The sequence below is a fragment of the Solanum verrucosum genome, unplaced genomic scaffold (assembly GCF_900185275.1).
Source record: "Solanum verrucosum unplaced genomic scaffold, falcon-dt-bn FXZP01000102.1, whole genome shotgun sequence".
Classification (NCBI taxonomy): domain Eukaryota; kingdom Viridiplantae; phylum Streptophyta; class Magnoliopsida; order Solanales; family Solanaceae; genus Solanum; species Solanum verrucosum.
In genome coordinates this window covers 2860551-2870894 of record NW_026019930.1, presented here as the reverse complement: position 1 = coordinate 2870894, position 10344 = coordinate 2860551, and the positions used below count along the sequence as shown (strand labels likewise).

At 29.4% G+C, this 10344-nt stretch overlaps 1 protein-coding gene across 1 annotated transcript; it reads left to right on the top strand.

Moving 5' to 3' along the window:
* The first annotated feature begins 6444 nt into the window (after positions 1 to 6444).
* LOC125828663 (CBL-interacting serine/threonine-protein kinase 25-like) lies at positions 6445 to 8057 on the top strand. The gene has a single exon (XM_049507995.1). It carries the CDS (start codon positions 6585 to 6587, stop codon positions 7935 to 7937), a length of 1353 nt encoding a protein of 450 aa, XP_049363952.1. The 5' UTR covers positions 6445 to 6584; the 3' UTR covers positions 7938 to 8057.
* Positions 8058 to 10344: the final 2287 nt, after the last annotated feature.

The window sequence follows — 10344 nt, the reverse complement described above, 5'->3', positions numbered from 1 at the left end:
GTTTAATTAATATTGATACGTAGTTGTCCATCACAAAAAAAACACGTTTTTTCAACAAAAAAAATAAACCAGATTGTCGACAGTCTCAATTTCTGGAAGAAAAACGAAGAGAGAGAAACATAAAAGAAAAATGGATAAAATCTTATTTTTAAATTAATTTTAACAAATTGGAGTGAATTAAGGAAACTGAATATTCTTAATTAGTTTGAAATTCCTTAATTCATACTAATTAATAATTATCTTAATTTAATTCAAATTTAAAAGCCATCCCTATTTCTGTTTTTTTCATTTTTTCATTCTTAAACGTTTTATTTTAATTTCTTTTTATCAGTTTCTTCTTTTCAAATCAAATGTTTTTTTTTTAATAATATGTTACAACCTGAAATTTTTAATGTTATAACTTGAAAGTCTAAATCTACTGCTATAACTCGAAAATATTAGTATAATATATGTCATATTAGAAATTTACACGTAACTTTCACATATAACTATCATAATTAAATTAATTATTCTCCTTAGCTAAAGTTTCCATAATTACTAACCGTAGCAATATTTTTAAGATGCTATAGCGGTGATCGGCATTCGGCTGTATAATTCTCTTTTTTTCAAAGTTTTATACAAAATTGAATTCAATTTTTTTGAAAGCTAATGGCGGCAATCTCGACTAGGAAAAGGTATAAAATCTCTTAATTCTGAGAATATTAGCTCGTTAGACTTTCCTACAAAGCTATATCTTATTCATACAATCCAATTGATTTCATCTTCGTACATCCAATTCAATCTCGGCGACAACTTAGTTTTCTCGGCTAGAAACATATATTTGATTTGCATTGATTCGTGTTTTTTATTTGCATTCATGTAGATGAGGAACTTGAAAAAACAGAACAATAGAACTGATTTGTATATGTAATTGTATAAATTCTCCATTAATAATTGGAGTTTCATTCTAACAGTTGTTTGCAATTGTATTCTAATAGATCGAGAATTAACTATTTTTTATCCCTGATTGTATAATTACTCGATTGATAATTGGAGTTTTGGTTGAAGAAATTATTTTCAGTTGTATTTGAATTGATCGAGAGAGACGACTTGATATATGCAATTTGAGTACGTAAATGTATAAAAGTAGAATTCAATTGTATAATCTACTATAGTTTATGTCAAATAGTATACGTCCGTAAATGTATAAATATATTCATCAATGATTGTTTATAGACTTGTATGTTTTGTATATGTATAATTTTACGTTATTTGTAGAATTGTATGAGTTAGTGTTTGTATGTGTATAATTAGACTTGATGGGGTTAGTGTCTGTATGTGTATAATTAGACTTGATGGGATTAGTGTTTATATGTGTATAATTGATTGTTGGGTGTAAATAATTATGTGGAAAAGTTGTTTGTATAAGTTAACTAATCACTTTTGTAGTTGTATAATTGACATAAATTTGATTTGTGGACTTGTATAATTTGATTGTTGACTTGTATATTTTGTATATGTAGAATTTTACATTATTTATTTTGTGAAAAAGTTGTCTGTTGAATGTGTGTTTGTATATTTTTGAATTCGTGTTTGTATATGTATACATGAGTTAATTCTGTCTATACAGGAATGTCTTCCATCTGTATTTTGGTAATACATTCTAGAATATGGGATGATGCAAACTGTTACATTGACTACGTTATCGAGGGGATAGTTTTTAGAGAAAATGTGTCTACAAATATATGAATTTATACAAATAACAAACCTTAATAGTAGATGTGAAAACAAAAAAATATACAACAGTAAATCCTGGTTTATACAAATAATATTATACAATTTGAATAACAATTATACAATATATTATTATACAACTATGGGTACAGATTTGACCCAAACCAAACTCAAATACAAAGAAATATAGTAAAATGTAATTTATTTGAAAAACTAAAATGAGATTTCCTTTTACCTCATAAATATACAATTGAATTCGTATATACAAAATGGATTTGTATGAAAATATGAAATATAGTGTAGATCCAAACTTCAAAAGTTTATACAAATAATTTTATACAAATTATGTTTCACCATCTTCATCTTTAGATATACAAATCTGAAAATCTGAAAAATAAAAAGAATTCCAATGATATATAAATACAAATCGAAAAATGATGAAATCACAAAAAATAAAATGTAAAGAGAATTTAACTATAAAACAATTACCTATAAATCAGGAATCACGATTGAGAAGGAATGAGAGAAAATTTCAAAATTTGAAATCAATTTGATTGAGAGAATAAAGGAGAAAATAAGGGAAAGTGATTGAAGAGAGAGAATAGAACCATTTATATATAAGGAAAAGAATGCTATACACGGTTATACAAATAAGGAGAATTGAAAAACGTAATTACCGAAATTAAATGGCTGTGAATGGTAATATAAACAAACATTAGCTATGATAGATAATTAAGTAGTATAAGTTTGCTTAGCTACGTAACTTTCCCTATTTTTAGAGTATTGTATTGGGTTTGGGATGAGTTTCTGATTTGGGGCAGTTGTGTTATTGAATGGGTTGGGTTTTGGGAATGGGTTGTTTGGTTGCTGAAAAATTAGGAGTAGAGGGCCCAATATTTTTGTTTATTAAAGATTTGAAAGGATGTGAAAGAATAAAATAGGCTAAAATCATAAATAGATATGGCTAAATTGAATTTAATTTGTGACTTCGGCTATAATCAAAATAGGATGAATTATTAAAAATTAATTGTCGAGCTTCTTAATTTTAACAAAATAGAATAATTAACTCAATTGTAAACTAATGATTCAAAAGTTATAACCATAATTTAAACTAAACTAATTTAATAAAACACTTACTAAAATTAAAATATTTTTGAAATGATTTTCGAAATGTTTATAAAATATACTAATTATATACAAAATTATATAAAAATTATAAAAATTATAAAATTGATTAAAAGTGACTTGAAAATATTTTGAACTTTCTAAAAGCTAATTATTTCAAATCATTTGGAATTTAAGAAGCTCGGAAATTAATTACTATTGAAGAGGTCCAAAATTGGGTGTCAACATTGGTCACTTTGTAAAAAGAAGAAAAAGCATTTTCTTTAAAATTTGTTTTTTATATTTCTCTCTCTGTCGAGAAAAGAATTGTTGTTTTTAGTTTGATTTGATAAGTTTTTCCATAATAATTATTATTATTTTAGGAGGACAAACAAACATAAGAAAAGTAGTTTTAACTAACGAATTAGGTTATGACCTACATTAGTATATTTATACCTCGTACTGATCAATTTATTTTAGGAAAAATTACCTAAACACACATTTACCGTTTAAAAAAATTACAAATTCCCTTTCGGATACATTCTTATCCTTTCTGATACATCTCTATCCCCTCTTGAATACATCCCTCTCCTCTTGGATACATATCTATCCCCTCTCAGTTACATTCCTAATCCCTCTCGGATGTATCTCTCCCTTCTCGGATACATCTTTGAGCTATGTATCCACAGGTTTCCTGCATAGCAATGTATCACGACCTATGTATCCGCATGTCTACTGATGTATCCGAAATCCTTTAGTTTTAAGGATTTTTTTAATTTGAAAAATAATAGAGATAGAATGTAATTAACTCTTAATTAAATAGAATTTATGTAATTTTTCTATTATTATTTTTAACTTATAAAAACTTTATCTGGACGAGTTGGATCATGTCAGTTTCAATCCATCTCGGCCCATTCAAAATTTACCTAAAATTGCAAACTTGGCATCTGGACTGCAAACAGGATATATGGGCCAGATGATGCAGGCAAAAGCCTACAACTCATTGGGGTTATGAAGCCCATTGACAGTCAAAGGAGATGATCTATACAACAGTTTTACTTACACCACCATTTTTCGTTGAATGTAATTGATTTTGAACTTTTGACCTCACTTTTCTCGTGAGCGAAATTTTAATAATGTAGTGTCTCACAAATTCAGTTAATATGAAACAAAAGGAGTATATATGTTTCTTTTTTTTTTTAGTGAAATGTGTATCACAGATGACATGCATTAGTCAACTCTCAAAATATGCTAGAATATCTGTTTTGAGGAAAATAATGTTATAGGATTATTGAATATCTGCGCATAATTGGTAATACATTAATCAACTCTCAATAAATGCTAGCGCCTAGACTAGTATACAAAGTCTTGTACGAAGAAAAATGAATAACAAAACAAGATAGAACAGTGAAGCAAGCGATTTGTCTTCGCCGCAGATCCATGTTAAGTCATGTAAGTCTTATCACTTTTATTATTATTATTGTTCAAGAGCCCACTTAATTGTAAGAAAAACAAAAAGAAAAGTATGCAATCGTCAGAACAAGGAAGAAATACTAAGAATGCTTATAATTAAAATGACAATAATTGAACACTTTAGTATGAATTATTTTTCTTAATTTGTCGGGAGATATGATTGCCAAAATTTTCAAGATAATACTCCTCCATAATGGAGTATGCATGTAATCATAGACATATCTTTCTAATTAATTAGAGTTATCATGAAATAATAAATTCTACTCCATTATTATTATTATTAAAACATTTCAAATTAGAATTTTAAATATGAGATCTCCTATGGTTTAATACTATCTCCATCTACTTTTAATTGGCATAGTTTCTTTTTCGCATAATACATAAATATGACCTTTAACTTAGTCTCACTTCACATTTATGCCCTCAAACTTTGGGTGAGACACTTAAACTTGTATAAAATTGAACAAATAGAAACACACGTCATATTTGGCATCTTACGTGACAATTTGCATCCTACGTGGTGTCCTTCGTGTATTATTTCACATAAGACTCATGTGTCTACTCAGTGGCGAATTTAGGTGCAAAAAATAGGGCACCCGAACCCGTGAGCTCTTCGTAAAATTAGATTTTTATGTATATATTTTCTAACATTTGTATAATATTATATTCTTGCACCCGTACTATAAAAAGTCTAGTTGGTCCACATGGTTAGAGCTTTTGACTTTGAGGATTGAGGATTGAGGATCAATTCCCACTAATACATTTTTCTTGGTGCACCCATGTTCGGATCAATTCCCACTTAATACATTTTTCTTGGTGCACCCATATTCGAAAAATCTCAGATTCGCCTCTGTGTCTACTTATTCAACTTTATACAAGTTTAAGGGCCCGTTTGATCATGCGATATGGTATCATGATATGGAATCATAAGATGAAATTGAAGTTTTGTTTGGATATGCGATATAAAATTTTTGTGCTGTATATTTTTCCATAAACATAAAAATCTCACAAGTTGTAAAATTATTAAAATAGTCTCAATTGTTTATTCAATCTTATCAAATAAACAAAAATTTATAAAATCGCATAATAAATTATTACAAAATTATTTGTTCTCCACTTAAGTAATTGTTTCATCTAACTTTAATTTAATAAAAAAAATTGAACATAAATTGTAGTGTACTAGTCTTTAATATAATCCTCCCACATAGTACGGACAATTTCCTTACGTTGAACTTGCATTTCTCGATCATGTGACCGAGAAGATGAACCAACATTGTTACTTCGAGCCATTTGTTGGTCAATATCATCCGCAACTATATTTTCATACTCATATAGACCATAAATATTTCATCACTTTAACAATCGGTTGGTGTGAGTTAAAGTGACTATATGTTGGTGAGAATAATAAAAGTTATGTCGGTAATGATGTGATTATAAATTTTATTTACATATGAAATAAATTGTTAGTAGATATAAATGTGGGGTTGTTTTAACAAAATATAAACTCGTGGATCAATTTTTATATTAAAATATCTCAAATAATGATATGGAATTACCATATAATTCCTATCATGGTTTTTGGAGAATATGGAATCGCATCTCATGATTTGGAATCATGAGATGGAATCAGCGTAAAATCACATGTCCAAACGCTGATTCCATCTCACGATACCATATCGTGATATGGTGTCGCATGGGCAAACGCCTACTAAGTGTCTATTTGTGCATATCCAAAGTTGGAGAGCATAAATGTGAAATGAAGCTAAGTTAAAGAGGATATTTATGTATTATGTCTTTCTCTTTTAGAGTAAAACTATAAAAACTATGACTAATATTTCATGAAATATTTTTTCATCATATTAATATGCAAAAAATTGTAATTTATAGTACTTTTCGTATAGTTTTTGAATATCTAATTTTTTTTGTTCAAACATCAAATTAATATAATTTAATTAACTTTAAAAATTAATCAAATTAACTTTTGAAAAGCGCAACATAACAAATAAAAATAGACAAAATAATATAAATTTGAATTTAGTCAGATCTCGATGCGAGTATTTCCGAATTCTATGGGCTTTGCCGCTCCTTGTACTTCTGTCCAAACTATGTCCTCCAATAACTATCGGACAGCCCACAGCTTCCTTAATTTCCCCCTCCTTTTATTGAGTCTCTGTTTTTTTCACTTCACATTTTCCCAATCCCAAAAATCATTCTTAAGTATATTCCATTCAAATTAACAAGATTCCATTTTTAAATCTCACTTCTTCCATCTGCTTAAACCAATTTTCTACTTTATGGAAGATCAAATTGATCAATCGAAGCAAGAAATGGATCATTTAATGGATGGTTCGAGAAGTATCATATTCGGGAAATACGAGATGGGGAGGCTATTAGGCCAAGGAACATTTGCCAAGGTTTATTACAGCAGAGATATCAAAAACTCTGAAAGCGTAGCGATTAAAGTAATCAACAAAGATCATGTTAAAAGAGAAGGGATGATGGAGCAAATCATTCGAGAAATTTCTATTATGCGATTAGTTCGACATCCAAACATCGTGGAAATCAAAGAAGTTATGGCTACAAAGCAAAAAATCTTTGTAGTTATGGAATATGTTAAAGGGGGTGAGCTTTTCGCCAAAGTTGCTAATGGGAAACTTAAGGAAGATGTTGCAAGAAAATACTTTCAGCAATTGATTAGTGCTGTTGATTTCTGCCATAGTCGCGGTGTATTTCACCGCGATTTGAAACCTGAGAACTTACTTCTCGATGAAAATGAAAACTTGAAGGTTTCAGATTTTGGGTTATCAGCTTTGTCTGAGCAATTAAGGAGTGATGGTTTGCTTCATACACAGTGTGGAACTCCAGCTTATGTCGCCCCTGAAGTTTTGAGGAAAAAAGGGTATGATGGTGCTAAATCTGATATTTGGTCTTGTGGGGTTATTTTATATGTTCTTTTAGCTGGATTTCTACCATTCAAACACGAGAATTTGATGAAGATGTATCGAAAAGTCTTCAAAGGTGAATATGAATTTCCTCCCTGGTTTTCCCCTGAAGCCAAGAAACTGATTTCAAAGCTTCTTGTAGCTGATCCAGAAAAAAGAATTACAATTTCTGCTGTAACAAAGATCCCTTGGTTTATCAAAGAATTTAGTAGATCGTCTTCTTTTTCTTCAATCGAAGAAAACAACACGGATCAGAAACAGGAAAGCAAAGAACCAAGTTTGGGAAACAGATCAAAATCAGCTCCACCTTTTTACAATGCATTTGAATTCATATCAGCAATGTCTTCGGGGTTCGATTTGTCAAGTCTTTTTGAGGGTAAGAAGAAATCTGGTTCTTTATTCACATCGAAATGCTCTGCCTCAACAATCATGTCAAAACTGGAATCTTTAGCCAAGAAGGTGAATTTTCAGATTGTATGCGCTAAGGAATTCAAGGTGAAGATGCAAGGAACATCGAATGGGCGAAAAGGGAAATTGTCAGTAATGGCTGAAGTTTTCGAAGTTGCACCAGAAGTGACGATTGTTGAGTTCTCCAAATCTGCTGGAGACACCTTAGAGTATAAAAAGTTCTGCGAAGAAGATGTACGGCCTTCACTTAAAGATATTGTTTGGACATGGCAAGGTGAGAATAAGGGCCATGATTAAACTGTAACGATAGCGTTAATTACTCCATGTAAAAGTATACTGTTTTACTTTATCACAGTTCTAGCCAATTTTGTTTAATATTATGGTGAGTAATATATGTAAATACTTTGTAAGTTCCAATGTTCTATGGGTATTTTAATCTCACTGGGGTATGTGTAAACTACTTCAGTCAGCTAGCGTAGAGGCAAATCAAACAATCTTATATTAGTGGTTTAAGTATGATATTTATATGTTCTAATCTAATCTTATACTGTATAAAATTCTAGCCGAAAACAACAAAGATTAGTTGAACCTACTCTGCCTCCGAATTGACTATCCTTATTTTATAATGATCCATTTTGCCTGTCAAGGTAGAGTCATGATTTTAACTTTATGAATTATGAATTTAAGATTGATGACTTCAAGTGTTTAGAATTGATTTCTATACGTACATATTTGATAATTTTTTAAATATAAATATATTATTTGAGTAAAAGCTATTGAATTTGATTAACGTGTATCTTATTTTCGTTCCTAGATATGTTTCTATATGCCAGAGAAGGTCTGCCCATGGTTTAAAAAGTATTTTGATAAAGAAAGTTTGTGGGGTTTTTGTGATCTTGATTCTACGTACATGATTGAAGTGGGAACCATATTTTTGGGTAATGGCTGTTGTTGTACCAGAATGTGGTCCACTGAGGTTGCTAAAACAATCTAATTGGAGTTTATATAATTTGGTACTAATAGTTTAATAGAGTATATATTTTATGTAATTGTTATTTTTTAAATGGAGATAAGATAGTGGCTATACAATTGGAATTGCAACGGATAAATTAGAAGTCAATTCTGTCAAGTAATTGAGTTTAATTTTCAAACCGTGGGAAAAACATAAACTCTAAAATTGGCATTTTATCCAAATTACTTCAAAGTCTCTGCAAGCATGATGTTGATCAACCGATTGCCATATATACAGGGAAACAAGGTAACACGCCACAATTACATCCAAATGAAGGTTGCCTTATGGTAGAGGTTCGGGATTCGAGTTTTGAATATAAAAAAAAATATTTCGAATGAAAGAGGCCCTATGTGGTGCAAATTTAAAATAATCGAACTTTAATACGGATATCAAACCACACTGATATATGGGTCCAAATGGTAAGTTAGTTAACATATGTCAAATTGTCAATGCATAAGTTGAGATGGTCAGTTTTCTGTGACATCAATTTACATGATTGTACCTTTTGCATATTCATTGCTTGGAGTAACATGGCAATTTATTTATTTATTATCATTTTCTTAAAAATATATATGATATGATTCTATTTCATCCCCCTACCTTAATAGTTTGATTTACTTTTTATTGCTATACATGAATCATACATTATAACAATATATTCGGCGTAATTTCAGTAGAGTGTATACTCAAATGATGCATTATGGGTTGAAAGTGTTCCATTCTTAGGGGATGCCACGTTACATATCCTAATTTGATAGGGCAGGAGTTGGTTGGAGAATGGGTCTTCCATACATAAACTGCTTTATTATCATCAAACAGATGTCTCATTGCTACTGTAGTAAGAAAGGAACAATTATTGTATGGAGATAATTAAAAAGGGTCCCCATGGATGACCAAAAAGGTAAGGGAATATAGACTCGTGTCACCCTTTGTTATTGGTCAAGACAAATGCTTTGGTTGATTGCTTATTATTCCCTCTTAAATTAAGTTAAATAAGTATTTTAAAGTTAAGTTGTTACTTAATAAGTTAATATAGATATGTATTATTTTTTTTCAAAATTGACTAAAAAGAAAGTGGAGTACTAGCTATTTCCTACCTAGCAGTTTATATGATCCACTATTCTCTTTAGTTCATTCTTTTAAAAAAAACTTCATTTAAAAAATAATGACTTGGTTTAACTTGACACAAAGTTTAAAAAAATAAAAAAGATTTTTCAATATTGTGGTCCTTATATTAAAGATATGTCAAATGTACCTAAATACACTTTAATTCTGTGAGCTTAAACATGTCATATGAAAGGCTAAAATTAAAGTGTTGCAAAAAAAAAGGAACAATTCTTTCTTTTAAAAAAAAACTAAAAAGAAAAGTAGGTTTGGAACGGATGGACTATAAATTTTATTTTTACGTAATAATTTAATTTTAAAATGTTTATTTTATCTTTAGTGAAATGATTTATATATAGTCATATAATGACTTATTTTAGATCGCAAATTTCAGAAATAATTATTTTCCTTTTAAATTTTATGTCAAAATAAATTACAATCATACAAATTAAAACCGAGAAAATTTTACTTTTAGTTGATTTGGTATCATGGTATCTTGTTATATTTATTATCTATATATAGAGGTTCCCATCATTTTAAAAAACACCATTTTTCCTTGCCCAGGCATTTTATTATGGCACAGCATCA